A 15,337-nucleotide genomic window follows, 5' to 3' on the forward strand; every position below is an offset into this window, starting at 1 on the left:
GCTAAAAAAAAAAATCACTTCGTACTCCGTTAATGCCGTGTTCACTTGCCAACAAAGCTCCCATTACCGCTGTTCTGGTAGAACGTCACTTGGTCTGTGGAATTCTTGTACTCGGACCCGGTATTGCACGCGGCGGAATACCCTCCAAACATGGCGGCACGCTCGGCCAACCAGTCCGTCAGGCCGGTTGAGCCGCAGCTCTCGTCCGGTCCGTCGTAGCAGCCCGGCAGTGTCTGGGGAGAATCGTTGACCAGGACGCGGTAGTAGGTCGAGTCGCCATCTACCAGATCTCCGTACGTGTTGGCCCGGGCGGAGCAATTCATCCGCTCGATCGCGATGTTTGTGAGGAAAGGTAAGATGTACGAGGAGACCCACGCGCGGTTGTAGTTGATGCGGTCCAGAGGCATGCTGGCGTTGGCATTGCCGCCAATGAAGTCGCTGTTATTGAAGAGACCCATTGCGACGAGTACTGTGGGAGGGAACTCTCGATGGGTGAAGCTTACGTAGATGTCCTGCGAGGTGGGACCGTCGTCATCCGACTGTAGGAGGTCCATTGTGGCATTCACCCATGGGAGGGCGATGGCTCCGGCCACTGGATTCCCGTAGCCAGTATTGTAGAAGTACATGATGTCGTTTGTGTATTCGAAGCTCAACCACGCGTCCCGGGGGAAAAGGTCGAGAGAGCAAAAGGGCGAGGAGCCCCGGATGACGGTTTCGTAGCCGCACAGCTCCATCATGCCCACAATGTCGTTTTTGGTGAAATTGAAGCTCGAGAACACGTGGTTCAGACGGTTCACGTATGGGTTTGACCATCTGGATAAGTACTGCTGGGACTGTTCGCTGCCCGCCGAGGACGAATACGCCGGACAACTGTCGTAGGGAGTGAGGGTGTTGGCGCCACCTTCTTCGCTTTCGTAGATCTGCACCAGTGTGATGTTGTTGTCAGACGCCTCGTAGCCACGGATGAACGACTCGGCGGACATGACGGTGCGTTCCGCGGTCGACGCCCATACTTTTTGTGGAGGTCGGAAGTTGGGGTATCGGAACGAAACCTCGACGCCGAGCTGAGCTGCTTCGAGCTTGCCAACCCTTGTCAGGCGCTCCTGCTCGGCAAACGATGGAGGGATCCAGGTCTGAAGGAAGGCAAGAGAGGGCAGATTTCCCCAGTTGATGTTGGTATGGTTCTTCAGCTTCGAGAGGAAAGGCTCGATATACGTCTCGTAGTCAAAGTCGTTCCTGCATGGAGTGAGTATAGACGAGCGTTGTTCTCTAGCGAAGGGTAAACTCACGCGTTAATTGCAGCATGTCGAACTAGGTACGCGGCTTTCGTGACGGTGCAGCCATCCGGAGGATTTGGGTCTCGCGGAGGATCGTTCGGCTCAAAGTAGGGCGCGATCCCTGCTAGATGTTGAAGTGGGTTGAAGCTGTAGGTATCGTAGAGTTGTGAGGTGAGCCCGCATGCCAGCGAGGGCAAGATTGCGGCTGACAGGAGCAGACGGGTCAGTTCCATGCTTGTGTGTAGAGGTGGTTCAGTTCAGTACGCCACAGACATACCTGTAAGCTTATTCTGCAGTCGAGCTTATAAGACAGGACGGCCAGTGTGTACAATGTCATCATACCTGAATAACCAAGTTTTGAAAAGAGGCTCACTCTCGGATGATCGTCGGAGCTTGCTCCATCAAGCATTAGCCAAGCTGGAAAGGTGGGATAGCTTTCCCCTAATGCAGGCTGCTAGGCCTAGACTGGCATTAACCGAGAATCAATCCAGGCACCGTCCGGCTTTCCCTCCTCTAAGCCTCAACGCGGTCGTTAAGCGAGGCTGTGGTTACCCACCAGTGCCCCACCAGGATTGGAGCAGATGACGACATGTCTCGGAGTTACGATACCGCAATGCTACAGAGGAGCAATGTGCCGAAGTACTGCGTACTACGAAATCGGAACTATGCGCACTCAGCGGATACATCTTTCGACCTTGCACGCGTACAAGTTACGGTATATCGCAAGCCTGCAGCAGGATGTGCCAGTTGCAGTCCAGATAGAGCGGTTTAGAATGGACGACAGTCTGTCGACTCGGCAATAAGGTAGATTCACAAGCTGTCTGGTTCAAACGCATATCCCTCCGACCGAGTCTGAAAACAATGCAAGGACTATTTCTTACTCATCAGCGACAAATCTTGTACTTCTTCGATGCCCCCGAGTTTAGCCACGAACTTCTTCCATGTCCAGCCTGTGCGTCCTGGGACTCGGGTACTTCCGCTTCAGCCTCGTCGTAGAACCCACCGGATTCACATCGCGGCAGATCTTGAGCAGTCTCCGGTGCCTCTACTTTCCCTGAAGCGCGCTTGCGTTTCTTCGATCCCGGGGTTTGTCTAGCGGGCAAGACTCTCCGTTCACCAACGATCTCTGGTTCCGAGCTCGAGCTTGGGCTCGAGCTTGAGCTCATGTTCTCCGGTGTCGCCCGTCTTGCGTTCTCCTCCCTGGTCGTGGCTAGTCCTGGACTGGCTGAGATTTGTGCGGCAAACGACTCGATCCCGGGTAGCCAAGATTTTTCTCCAGAGAGGAGCTCATCCGTCAGGCGGCTTGGCGACCTAGATGCGCGTGTCTTCTCAGGACTCTTTTTCTTTTGAGTCACCTGACGTCGTCTGTGCCGATTGTGTTCAGCTCTTCCCTCGCGCAAATGCTCGGCCAGCTCGGCTGGATTTGAATGAGTACGGCCTTTCTGCATAGGATGTGCATGTGTAGATGAGGGAGATGCTTTGGCTTGTGCAGCGGGGGCGGAAGGCGAGCTTTGTTTCACTCGTGGTTCGCGAAAAGGTGGTGATGTCGGGACATGTTCAGTCTTGACTCGGAGTACCTCGTCGCTGATGATGATATCATCTTCATCATTCTCAACATAGCGGTCTTGAGAGTCGGGGACAGCATGAAGAGCATCGATACTGTCTCGAGCGGCCGCTAGAGGATTTGGCTGCACGGCGCATCCTTCACGAGGGTTGGGCGGCTGGCCTCGAGCACCCACAAGCGCCTCAAACCTCTCTTGCGCCTCTTCAATATCTTGCTTTGTGGGCGGCTTCTCGTGGTTTGGTGGCGGCGTTAGGGACGGCGTTTCCCTTTCGATTAAGATATTACCAATGATCGGCTCGTCCTGCTTGGTTGATTCCTTCTCCTGCCTCCGATGCATTTCCAAGATCAGCTCCCGCAGCCTCGACCTCAAATCCTCACTGTGGATTTCTCGTGGCCACTGCTGTCCACTCTCGTCACGCTGCAGAATTCGTCGGACGAAGTTGTAGGGGTCTGCAACGAACTGCTCAAGATAGACGCAGACGAAAAGCCCACAGTCGCTGAAATTGCCTTGAGTAGGGATCTCCTTTGCAGTCATCCCTCGGAGTTCAGCAGGGTCGATCTCTAGATTTCGCTTGTCCTTGGCCTCTAATGCCACATAATTTCTGAGGTGTGAACATGTGGCCGAGCGACTATGGCCAAGTGAGTCGAGTGTGATGATAACTGGCTTGTTGATGGGGTATTTTGGAAGCGATCTTCGGGGTACTTTTCGACGTCCAGGTCGCTTTCTCTTTGCGGGAATTTGACCGTCCTTTTCGCCGTCACTAATAGAGAGGTCGGCCAGAGAATTTTGTGTCGCTGCTGTCTTTGCATCGGCTTCCTCTTCACTCTCGTCTTCCCCCCCTTCATTAGGACGCTCGATCCCAATCGTGCTCCCCGGCCACCCACTGTCGCCTTTGTCACCTAGAAAATAGGGGAGATTGCAAATGATAGCAACGTACCAATGCAGATTCTCGTTGACGGGTACGACCACGAAATCTCGACTGAAGAGATTGATGTTCTTTGTCCATCGACTGACAGCCTCGTAGTTGAGGTTCTTTTTTGCTTTCGGGTTTTTAGTGAGAGCTTCGTAGAAGTAGGTGTTGAAGAAATGCATTCGCTTGTACACTTCTGGGTTATTTTTCTCCATGTGGGTTTCGAGATATCGCATGAAGAACAGAATCAGGTTGTCATTCAAGAAGCCATCATGGTCGAGCCTTGCCAAGTCGTCGAAGTGCACTATTGCAGCCCTGCGACCCGGCTGCGGATAGACGAGATCCTTGCTCCATGGTGGGCCAAGAGCTCGATTTCGGCTCTCGCTTTGTGATCGTCCTTGGATACGTACCAATTCGTCTTGCGATCGGGTCATCCTCCGTGTCAAGACGTTCAGGTGACCGGCTTCAGGTGATGTGGAGTCTCGGGAAGAATGCCGTCTGTCCTTTTCCCGGGCCACTTCTGCATGTTCAGACGCTGCTTTGTGATCCGCTCCGGAGATGACTGTATGCTGTCTTGAGGCAGGTGATGGAGCATCGAGCTTGTCGATAAGACGGGCACGCTTCTCTCCTGTGATCGGATGTCCTGATGGCGAATCTTGCATTCTAGCGGGCAGTATGTTTTCCGCTCGAATATTATTTATTTGAGCTCTTCTGGGGCTGCTACTACGCGTGGCCTTGAATCTGTTGAATGCACCTTCCATCCAATCACTGTGTCCTGTTAGCAAGATGCGGCGTGCTTAAGAGGAGTCACCTACCCATGTCTACCAGTCATTTTCAGACCGGGCACCGCTTCTGCAAGCAGCATGATGAAGTCGCATGCGGATTTGTCGGAGTCGAATCTGAGAAACATATAGTCTTGCCCTATACCACTGAATTGCAACCGAACGAGGGCAGATCCATCGGCTCCGTAAAAAATTCCCGCTATTTGGCGGATTGCACGAGGATGGGTGAGAGGCTCATCAGGGAAGATGGGACTATCCGTATGAAGCGATATCTCTTTCGTTGAAACGTCAACCTTAATCGTGTAGATCGATGCGTCCGCGAAGTTATGATAGAGAAGGTCATTAAGCTTGAACGAACTCTTTTCGCTAGCGGTGTTCTTCGCACGCGGATCTGATAGTTTGGCTTTGGTCGAATTGAAACCCTGCCCAATACTCGAGCCACGGAGGCTGCTTCTCGACCGCGACTCGTTGGCTGTACCAGCTACTGGTGACGCTCTTCTTTGAGGGTTGGTTTCGCCGCCTTGAATGGCATCAGGACTCTCTGGGGTGGGGTCCTTCTGCCGAACCTGTTTTAGGGCATGTGTTCCTCCTTGAACAGCATGCACACTCTGGCGAAAATATGGCGAGGTGCGTTGTGGCACTGACGGCTTTGAAGCAGCAGGAGAGCTCCCCAGCATCTTATCTTTATCAGCCCTCCTTTGTCGTGCAGCGTCTTTAGTGAAATCGCCCTCATCCACGGGTGAATAATCACGATCCTGACGCTGAGTCTGGTTTGAACTGGCGGCATTCCGACTCCTGAGTATCGAGATAGGTGATTGCCGCGATCCGCTGGAGGCTAGAGGTTCTTGTACTGGGCCTTTTCGTATTTGGCTTGGGGGCTTGGAACTACTGAGCGCGAGTTCATCCTCGGAATCATTGAGCATCTGACTGTCATCAAGACTGATGGCAGAGGCGGATGAGTCTCCGGCTTCTCGTAGGTCAACAGTCTTGCGTTTCTTGTTAGGCGTGGTATGATCATTCGAATGGACCTTATTCTTGGTGGACAATGTGCTGGGTGGATAGATTTGAACGCGTCGACCGTTAGTCTTTTCTTGAATGTATCCCGATCTTGTTCCAGGCACAGCAGCAAGCGTATCGACTGGTCTCAAGACGGAGGGAGCCTACAGAATTGTCAGTCACGAGATGATAGACGGAGAGGGGGACATACTTTGAACGGCGTCCTCCTACGCATATTTGTTGGGTCTTCGTGAGGATCCCTCCTGCTACACAGACCGTGAGCCAGCCTGTGCCTATGCCACATTTATAAGACGTACATCAAACTGCCATCAAGCCTTGGCCCCTCTTCCGGATCGCTTTGTTGAGTTCGCCTTGTCGGAGTGCCACTTGTCCTAGAGCCTGTGTCTTAGAAGGAGACGTTTTTGTCTTTAGGGAACAAGAAAGTACTCATGAGTTTGGCCTCTTGCCCCTCCGCTAGGTTTTGGTCTCTTTCTTCCGTGTTTGGTCTCGTCATCACTTTCGAGCTGCAAAGACACATTCCCGTCAGTCTGTCCCCAGCACACGAGAGACCCTGCTCACATCAATTTGAACACGGCGTTTCAATTCTGGTGCGGAATTGCCTAGATCGTTGAGGAAACTGGGTAGTGTCTTGGTGAGATAGCGGTGAGAGTTCGCGGGCATCTGGGCCCGGTATGGGTTCTCTGAAAAGGCATTTGAGCGTGTGAAGGACACCGAAGGCGCAGCGAGGGGTGTGGCAATGGATTTGTCTTCTGGACCGTCTTCAAGTGAATTTGATACGAGGTACGATTTGAGGCCGTTTCGTGCGATATTGTTAAGGGATCCGTGTAGTTTTTCAAACCAAGGGACACTCATTTGTTTAATCTGCCAACATGCTTTACAGATGTGCACTGGTGGAGAGCATGTCTGTCCTTGAGGTGAAAGATGTTGAACATGTGGTTGCGGGCACGAGCGCAAGTTGGGAAGACTGCGAACAATTTCCCCGCAGCCGTGATGCGCGCGGTCTATGCGACATGCACGGAGTATACGTCCATACGTGGAATTGATGTAACACCGTGAAATCTCAAAGGCGAATTTGAATACCGCTTGCTCAGTAAAGCAGGCTTTGATCAAGATTCCGCTATGGGAAGAACCCTATCCAGGAATCAAATACATGCAAATCAGTGCTAGTGCTACAGAGGGATTGGCACCTCCCATCTTCACGGAGATCATTGTGTCCCCTTTTCTTTACTCCTCTCCGGTTCGTCACGTAAAGTTGAACGTCGCTGAACACCAGGATGGCCTGGGGTGCCACTGACCTTCTGCTGCCTGGCCTCGTCCAGCGCTGACCGTTGCGCGATGCTGTCGTCGTGGCTCTTCCACACGATGTTGGTGTCAGGGGGGAAGGCGAGTACTCGTTTGATAGTCTCTCTGCGGAATGATCAGTTTCTTGTTCAGTTCTGAGATTGAGCAAGCGGCTTTCTATACCTGATCTTGATGTTTCGACCACCATCGTTCTTAGTCCACACACTCAAAACATCTTCGCCACTTCTGACGCTGAGTACAGCCCCGCAAACTTCCTCTCCAGCCTCCATAAACTGGTCACCAATGATCGCTAGGAGTAGATCCTCCCAGTAGCGGTCAGCCACACCCTTTTTGAGCCTCACGATCCACTTCCCGCCCTTCTTGTTGGCCTCATCTTCCCATACCGGACGGATGCCGTCCTTGAAGATATGGTAATCCGAGACGGTGGGGAGCAGAGACGGGCGCTTAAGATGAGAGTATATTGTCCAGAAGCTCTCTACCGAGCTAATTGACGCTAACCTCTGCGTAGATTTCTCGTAGTCAGAGAACTTGTTGGCAGGGGGCCGGTAGAAGAGGTTCCAAGTACTCCGAAGTGGATGTTCTGAAGAAGTCTTGCTCGATGAAGAAGAATCCTGTGAGGGCTCTGCCTCTGACGTCTCTGCTGGGATGTCTGAATCCTTCTCTTTTTTCTCAATCTTCTCACGCAATGAAAAGTCAAAGGCGGGACCGGTTCCAGGAGTCTTGGGGGTCTTCGCTGAGCCAAAAGAAGCAAACGCGCCGCTTCCCAGACCAAAGGCCGAAGAGGCGCCTGCTGAGGGGGATTTCGTGGCCGCGGGAGAAAGAGCGTTGAAAGGGTTCGTCTTGCCGTGAGACGAAGTGTCTCCAAAGCGTCGACTGGAGTAGGATCGTGGAGACTCTATCTTGCCACCATCCTTGCCGTCCTGATCTCTCATAGACAGTGACAACTTGCCAGTACTTCGGACGCGGTTAGAGTACTCCGGCGCCAAAGATAGATAATGGTCAGACTCACTTGGATCGTCTGGTCCACAAATTTGCGTTTTCCATGAGCAGATCAGAGACAGCAATGGGAAATCCAGCAGTACAATGTCACCTCCGCCAGTCTCGCTTTGGACGGCGGGTGGACAAGAGCGTCACTGCGGGAGCGGTGACTTTGGAATGAGATTGTGGGACGGAGAAGAGATCGGGCCTGCGCCAGGAGCGGCGCGGTGACGGGAAATGTGGCGCAATGTACTGTCTGTCAACTCGTGGATAGAATATGTCCAGTATTCAGAGGGTAAATCGGCGTATTAGAAGCTTGTGAAGGTGTACAAGTCAGTGTCTAGTGAATTTGAGTTGTAGCAACAAGGAGCAGCAAATACCGACTCACTCTGGTTGGACTTCCTGACATTCTTGCATGCCTTGAGCCCGCCAATCGGCGAACCGTTTGCGCTATTTCCCCAGAGTCGCCGCTAACCGCTTTAGCATTAGCGTTCCGGCTCAACTTCATTAGAACTTTTCTTCAGCGACAGGTTTGCTTTTGCTCTTTCTTCTCTCAAGACACTTAACTCAAATCAACGTCAGCTATGTCCTCGACGCCATGAAGCTGACTGTTTCCGATAACTGTGTCGAGAGTGATTGTCAAAAGCAATACCGCATCTTAAAACCATCATCACGAGGGCCCCTAGGGCTGCCATGATGCGGTGATGACCTGGAATAGCGGACAATTTGAACAGAAGATAAAGGAACGCGCAATAGCGAGAAGTTGGACAAAGGATAAAGTGTGCGTTATATTGTTTGATCTCTCTGCTCTTGCAAACCCTTGTGACGAACCAATCAACTCTGGTAAGCCGACAAGCTCAGCCGCAGTAGAGATACATGTCTTTGCAGTTCGCGGGCAGAGCATGTGGTTAATAGGCGAAGACTGATTCAAGGAAACACTTCACTTTATGCTTGTTTTATCATGCTATCTGCTATGACTGATCTTTTCGTTACTCAGGCTGAATCAACTCGTGTCATTCACTCTTAGGTACTGCTTCCTTCGAATGTTTTGAGGTCCTGCTCTGACTCACAACGGAGACCTGACTATAAGACTGGATAATTGCCGTCTTCTGGACAAGTGACGTACAAGCTGCTGCTGCTGCGACCGGCTATCGTTTGCGATAATCTGGCCTTTGTCTGGTCGTGATCTAGGCCTCGCACTTGTGCCCTGTCACGCTTTAGATGCCACCTCTCTCTGTGGACTCATTCTAGGTTGACATCTTCTCCTCCGTGGTTCAGTACTGAGTTTACACGGCTCCGATCTTGAAGGTCTTCGCCTTCTTTCGAATGGGGTTCGAGGGCTCGTTAAAATGCATTTGGGGCTTCCCTTTCTCGTGGCAGGGTAAGCAGATACTGCAACTGGCTGTTTGTGGAGGTGACCAATGCATCTCAGCATCGTTGCCGCTATTAGACCGCGTCAATACTTGCTCGGGAAGTGAGCTGTTCGTTTTGATTTCCCAATTTCGAGATTTGCAGGAAAGCATCCACACCATAGCCTTCCAGGCTGTGGAGTTCGAGCCCTCCAGCCCAATACTCAGCGTATACTCTGCTCATAGGTAAACCCATGCCAAGCCTCAGGTTTGGGGGCCTTGTGGCCAGCGTAGTGAGCGAGGAATCCCTCGTTTTCCCACTTGGCTTATCGTTCGCAGAGACTCGGACTTCCTGCATTGTGGCTGCAAGGGTGGGTACGTCCTTGAAATTCTGCAGCCGTGCGGCACTTCTTGGTCCTTTATTGAAAGACCACAAGTAGGGTGTGATATCTCGAGGTATGCCCCCGCCTTGGTCAGAGATTCGGATGACCACGTTCTGCGGTGCCTCGCAGATCAGCACATCGATGGGCGGAGGAGTTTCTGGAGTATCTTTGTACTTCTCCATAACTGCCTGCACCGAGTTCCGTAAGAGCTCTCCGACCACGTACTCCAGATGGCTCAGCACGTAGGGAAAGGTAGCGCTTGTATGGCCTTGAACTCGAATCTCAGGCACTGGTGGGTCAGCGCCACTGGTTGACTTGCAAATTTGTTGAGTGAAATGGCCGACTCGCTCAATAACCTCCTTTGCATTGCACCGGAGGAGGACCTCGCCGACAAATTCATTCTCAGAACTAGGTTGGGGCACATGCCATGGTGAATTGAAGGTTTCTGTCAAAGCAAGATGTTGCTCAGCAATGACCCGTCTCGAAATGCGAGCTCGCAGCATGGCCTGAACGAAATGGTCCATGGTATCAGGGGAGACCAAGTCTTGACACTCGAGCACTCCCATGACCAAATTGGGGATGACCGCCAGATGCTCTTTCAGACTGTCACTGATGACTTTGCAAAATTCATCATTCTCCTTGACCGTTCGGATGACGGGAACACGCCGAAAGCTCTCGAAGGACTTGTAATATAGCTCGTACACGAGGGACAAATGTGGGTTGGTCACCACGACATAGGGCAAACGCTGCATGTCTCGCAGTCTATGCGCAAGCCTGCAACTAGGTGAGCGACCTCCCACTGTTTCGAAGCCCAACGAACCTAGTAGGCAATTCCATGCGCACATAGTTGGCGGAGCTCAGCAAACGACTTTCTGTCAAGGTACGGCCGAAGAAGAACAGCTGGCGCAGGCTGATGGGACGAATGGGACGGTCGACCCAACTAGCAGACACGTCAGTGACATAGCTGGAACTACTCGAAGAGCAAAAGCATACTCGTCAAGGGTAGAAGCTGGCCGCCATGGCGGAGGTTGCCCCTCAGCTTGAGAAGACGTCCATCTGTACGACTGGGTGTTCAACCCGCCGAGTCTGTTCAGGCCCGAGGCGCGGGGCCTTGAAAAGCAACGGATCCGCTGCATCTCATCACAAACAACAGAGCGAACGATGCATAGTAACGGCCGACGAGCATCTCGTCGCTACTGTCTGAGTAAGCTCATGCGCAGAGTAAAGTGGTTGGAGAGATGATGTTGAAGCTCCGGCCATTGAGCTCCAACAGGCTGTCACGGTGCGCCAACAGCATTGGCACCCTAAGGAGAGGAGCAGTGACGAAAATGCGGGCAGGATTGGCTCTAATTAACCAGACCGTCTCTAAATCGCACACATTCGGAAACGGAGCGCAGGTGACGAGCTGCTTATTCGGTGGTCATGATGGCCCTCCGCCATCACCTGAAAGCGGGCGTTTCTCGTTTGTCATTCGTCATTCAAATTCCTCGCGGCGGCGACACCTTGACCTCAGTTCTCCTAGGCTGCATATCCAACGGAGTACCCAGCATAATCAGTATTAGACCTTCACAACTAGATCTGGCCCTTCAGTCGACATAGCTACCTTTGATGAATCCCTTGGCCAACAGTCGCTCCATCGACACTGCTCGTATCCACAATCTAGATCCGACTCAGGTCTCAAGTTTGAAGCGTCGTTGCTGACGGAGTCGCCTGCATTATTTCGACCGCAGTTTTCCACAATATCCAGCGCGCGGAAAGCTGAGGAAAGAGCTCCGCGCCTCATCCTCGCCTTCCTCTCCGCTCAAATCTAATTCACTTGAGTATGGACAATGTATGCTTGACCCATTGCTCGTGTTCAGTCCCTTTTTGATCGACCTTACCTATCCGCAAGCATGGACACTGACCTATCCGCCCGCTTGGATGAGCTGCAGATGGCAGGCCCAGACATGCTCATTGACAGTTACGAGCAGTACAATCACCAAGAGAGCGAAGTGGTCAACATCTCCCCCGACGATGGCTCCGAGGAGCAAACGGAAGCCCTGCCCCGGGCCGATGACTGTACGTGCTCATTCCCCTGTCGATACCCCTCCTCTTGACCCGTGTCCCAATTTAACCTCATCAACAGTCGAGGCGATGAAGCGCCATGTCCTCGTTGACCTCCCCGACACCGAGCCCGAAGCAGAGACATATCATACTTGGCACATAGAAAAATGGCGAACACTGTCAAGGAGAGAACACGGGCCTGTGTTTGAATGCGGCGGTCATCCCTGGAGGGTACTGTTCTTCCCATACGGCAACCAGGTTGATTGTGCGTCCTTTTACCTGGAACATGGCTTCGAGAATGATCCGCCACCGGACTGGTATGCCTGTGTGCAGTTCGCTCTCGTCCTGTGGAACCCGAACGATCCCACACTTTACCGAACCCATACGGCCACTCATCGATTCAACGCGAAAGAAGGCGACTGGGGCTTCACGAGGTTTGTTGAGCTGAGGAAGGCCTTCCATCAACCTTGGGAGGAAGGGTCAAGACTTCTGGTCGAGAACGATGAAGCGAAACTGACCGCTTACGTTCGAATCATCAAAGACCCCACAGGAGTATTATGGCACAACTTCGAAGGGTATGATTCCAAGAAAGAGACGGGCATGGTCGGCCTGAAGAACCAAGGCGCGACGTGCTACCTGAATTCGCTGCTTCAGTCTTTATACTTTACCAATTTATTTCGCAAAGCCGTCTACCAAATCCCGACAGAGCAGGAAGCCACCCGGAGCAACAGCGCCTGGACTCTTCAGCGGTTATTCTACAGGTTGCAGAAGGACAAATTTGCGGTCTCGACGAACGAGCTAACAGCGTCATTTGGGTGGGACACTCGCCAGATCTTCGAGCAGCAAGATGTTCAGGAGTTGTCCCGGATATTGATGGAAGTCCTGGAGAAGAAGATGAAGGGCACACCGGCAGAAAGGACATTGCCGGAGTTGTTTGTTGGTAAGACCAAAACATACATCTCTTGCATAAATGTCGACTTTGAGTCCTCGAGAATAGAGGAATTCTGGGATATCCAACTGAACGTTCGAGGAAATAAGAACCTTCACGAGAGTTTCATGGATTACATCCAGGTGGAGACATTGGAGGGCGAGAACAAGTACGACGCTGGTCAGCCATACGGCCTTCAAGACGCCCGCAAAGGTGTTATTTTTGAGTCGTTCCCGCCTGTATTACACCTTCAGCTGAAGCGGTTCGAATACGACATTAACCGAGACGCCATGATGAAGGTGAACGACAGACACGAATTTCCTGAAGAGTTTGATGCATCGCTTTACCTGTCTGACGAAGCCAGAGCTGCATCGACCGAACCGTGGGATTACCAATTACATGGTGTGCTAGTGCATAGCGGCGATTTCAATGCCGGCCATTACTACGCATTCCTTAAGCCCGCCAAAGACGGGTTCTTCTACAAGTTTGACGATGACCGGGTGACGCGGTCAACCATGAAGGAAGTGCTGGAAGAAAACTTCGGTGGAGAATATGCCAATGTTGCAAATGGTGGGCTCGGCCAACGGCAGCCCTACATGCGCGGTTACTCCACCAAGCGTTCCATGAACGCCTACATGCTGGTCTACATCCGGAAAAGCAGGCTAGATCAGGTGCTCCTCGATGTTACCGAGTCCGACATTCCTTCCCATATTGAAGCAAGAATTTCTGAAGAGCAGGCAGAACTTGCGCGGAAAAAGAAAGAGCGAGAAGAGGCTCATCTCTATATGAATATTGGGCTGATTACAGAACGAACTTTCCAAGCTCACCATGGTTTCGACCTGACGAGCTACGACCTTGAACAAACAGACCCAGCCAGCGCCCAGATCCATCGACTATTGCGTACCACCAAGGTTGGTGAGTTTGCCAACACCGTTGCTAAGGAGCTTGGGCTCGGCCCGGATCAGCTCAGGTTCTGGGTCATGGTTGGCCGACAGAACAAGACAAACCGCCCCGATCAACCGATCCGCGAAGCCGACATTACTATGGAGGAAGCCATGAACAAGTACGGCTCAAGGGGCCGGCCGTTCTATCTGTGGGCTGAAAATGGCACGAAAGGTGACGACGGCAAAGTTTCATGGCCCGATGCTACACCAGCTGCAGGTGGTAATGTCCCTATCCTGGTGTTCCTCAAGTATTTCGACGTCAAGGCCCAGTCACTGTCTGGCATCGGTCATGTGTATGTCAAGAAATTCGACAAGGTACAAGAGATTGCGCCTCAAATTAACAAATTGATGCATTGGGATCCAAACACGCCAATCCTCTTGTTCGAAGAGATCAAATTCTCAATGATCGAGGCTATGAAGCCCAAGCAGACGTTTCAGCAATCGGAAATCCAAGACGGCGACATCATCTGTTTTCAACAAAACATTCCTGACCTAGACGCATCCACAATCACTTACACCGATGCCCGACAGTACTACGACTACCTGCTCAACAGGATACCAGTCAGCTTTTATCCAAAACCTGGCACTGAAGGAGAATCCTTTGTATTACCTCTCAGCAAGAAGATGACTTACGACCAATTCTCTCAGAAGGTGGGAGAGTACCTCAAAGTCGACCCCACTCACATACGATTTGCCACCATCAGCGCTACTAACAATAAGATAAAGATGTGGCTCAAGCGTGGCATGAATTACAATCTGCAGCAGATCCTACAGTCTCAGTTCAGCTCCTACGGTGGCTATGCCACGCACCGCGGCGACGCACTGTATTTTGAGGTCCTTGAAACAAGTCTTGCCGACTACGAGACAAAGAAGATCATGAAAGTGATTTGGCTCAGTGACGGCATCAGCAAAGAGGTACGTGCTTGGCGTATTCTACCTCAAGTACTACTACTGACAGCCGCAGGAACCTCTGGAAATACTCGTTGCCAAGAACGGCCTCATCAGTGACCTGATCGGCGGCATTGCCAAGAAGCTGAGTTTGGACGAGCAGACAGCCCGGAATGTGCGCGTGCTTGAAGTCCACGGCGGCAAGATCCACAAGGAACTGATGGAGGATTTCAACGTCGTCGGGGTCAACGAATTTACCACACTGTACGCCGAGAAAATCCCCGATGAAGAATTGAATGCCTCGGAGGACGATCGGTTCATTTACTGTTACCACTTCGACAAGGAAGCCAACAAACCCCATGGCGTTCCGTTCAAGTTTCTGCTGAAGACCGGCGAGCCGCTCAGAGAAACAAAGGAACGAATCAGCAAGCGGACCGGTATCAAGGGCAAACTTCTACAACAGATCAAGTTCGCTTTGGTATCAAGAGCGCCCTATGGCAAGCCGAGATATATCGAAGATGACGATGTGCTCTCTGATCTCATTCAGGATGGCGACGACATGCTCGGACTGGATCACGTCAACAAGGCACGCAACTTTTGGGGACGTGCGGAAGGGATGTTCATTCGGTAGATCCGGCAAATGCGAACACTGACATCTCCGTCGACCTATTCTTACAACTGTTGCCACCTTGAGCAAGAGTCAGAACAGGCTTCACGAATTGTTCAGGCTCATGATTCGTCACACAGTCTGGCGGGCAGTCTCCAAGCGATTCCAGCCGGACGTCTCGCCAGTAGTGGACGGGCGCAACGGATGCAGAGAGGGTTTTCGAGCGGACAAGCTCTTTCATGTTCATATCGATAGTCGGTGTGATCATAGTCGCCGCTGTTACCGAGGCTGAAAAACGCATTTGGGTGGACGCTTGAGCTGGAGAGGCTTCGAGTGTCAGGTAGGATGGGCTTGTTGAAGCAAG

General features: G+C 52.0%; 5 protein-coding genes across 5 annotated transcripts; 1 reads left to right on the forward strand and 4 right to left on the reverse strand.

Annotated features, from left to right (window-relative positions):
• Positions 1–41: 41 nt before the first annotated feature.
• A1O7_04685 (acid phosphatase) lies at positions 42–1,510 on the reverse strand (the record flags this gene model as incomplete). The annotated part of the gene is made up of 2 exons (XM_007758695.1): positions 42–1,236; positions 1,290–1,510. 2 exons carry the CDS (start codon positions 1,508–1,510, stop codon positions 42–44), a joined length of 1,416 nt encoding a protein of 471 aa, XP_007756885.1.
• Positions 1,511–2,161: 651 nt separating this feature from the next.
• A1O7_04686 (uncharacterized protein) lies at positions 2,162–5,765 on the reverse strand (the record flags this gene model as incomplete). The annotated part of the gene is made up of 3 exons (XM_007758696.1): positions 2,162–4,520; positions 4,568–5,694; positions 5,742–5,765. 3 exons carry the CDS (start codon positions 5,763–5,765, stop codon positions 2,162–2,164), a joined length of 3,510 nt encoding a protein of 1,169 aa, XP_007756886.1.
• A 991-nt stretch (positions 5,766–6,756) lies between these two features.
• Positions 6,757–7,897, reverse strand: A1O7_04687 (translation initiation factor 4E; the record flags this gene model as incomplete). Its single annotated transcript, XM_007758697.1, has 3 exons — positions 6,757–6,958; positions 7,016–7,807; positions 7,863–7,897. The coding sequence occupies 3 exons, from the start codon at positions 7,895–7,897 to the stop codon at positions 6,757–6,759; spliced, it is 1,029 nt and encodes a 342-aa protein (XP_007756887.1).
• Positions 7,898–9,277: 1,380 nt separating this feature from the next.
• Positions 9,278–10,315, reverse strand: A1O7_04688 (serine/threonine protein kinase; the record flags this gene model as incomplete). The annotated part of the gene is made up of 1 exon (XM_007758698.1): positions 9,278–10,315. One exon carries the CDS (start codon positions 10,313–10,315, stop codon positions 9,278–9,280), a length of 1,038 nt encoding a protein of 345 aa, XP_007756888.1.
• A 1,140-nt stretch (positions 10,316–11,455) lies between these two features.
• On the forward strand, positions 11,456–14,997 carry A1O7_04689 (ubiquitin thiolesterase; the record flags this gene model as incomplete). Its single annotated transcript, XM_007758699.1, has 3 exons — positions 11,456–11,621; positions 11,689–14,393; positions 14,443–14,997. The coding sequence occupies 3 exons, from the start codon at positions 11,456–11,458 to the stop codon at positions 14,995–14,997; spliced, it is 3,426 nt and encodes a 1,141-aa protein (XP_007756889.1).
• Between the last annotated feature and the right edge of the window lie 340 nt (positions 14,998–15,337).

Source organism: Cladophialophora yegresii, assembly GCF_000585515.1.
Source record: "Cladophialophora yegresii CBS 114405 chromosome Unknown aczIN-supercont1.3, whole genome shotgun sequence".
Lineage (NCBI taxonomy): Eukaryota > Fungi > Ascomycota > Eurotiomycetes > Chaetothyriales > Herpotrichiellaceae > Cladophialophora > Cladophialophora yegresii.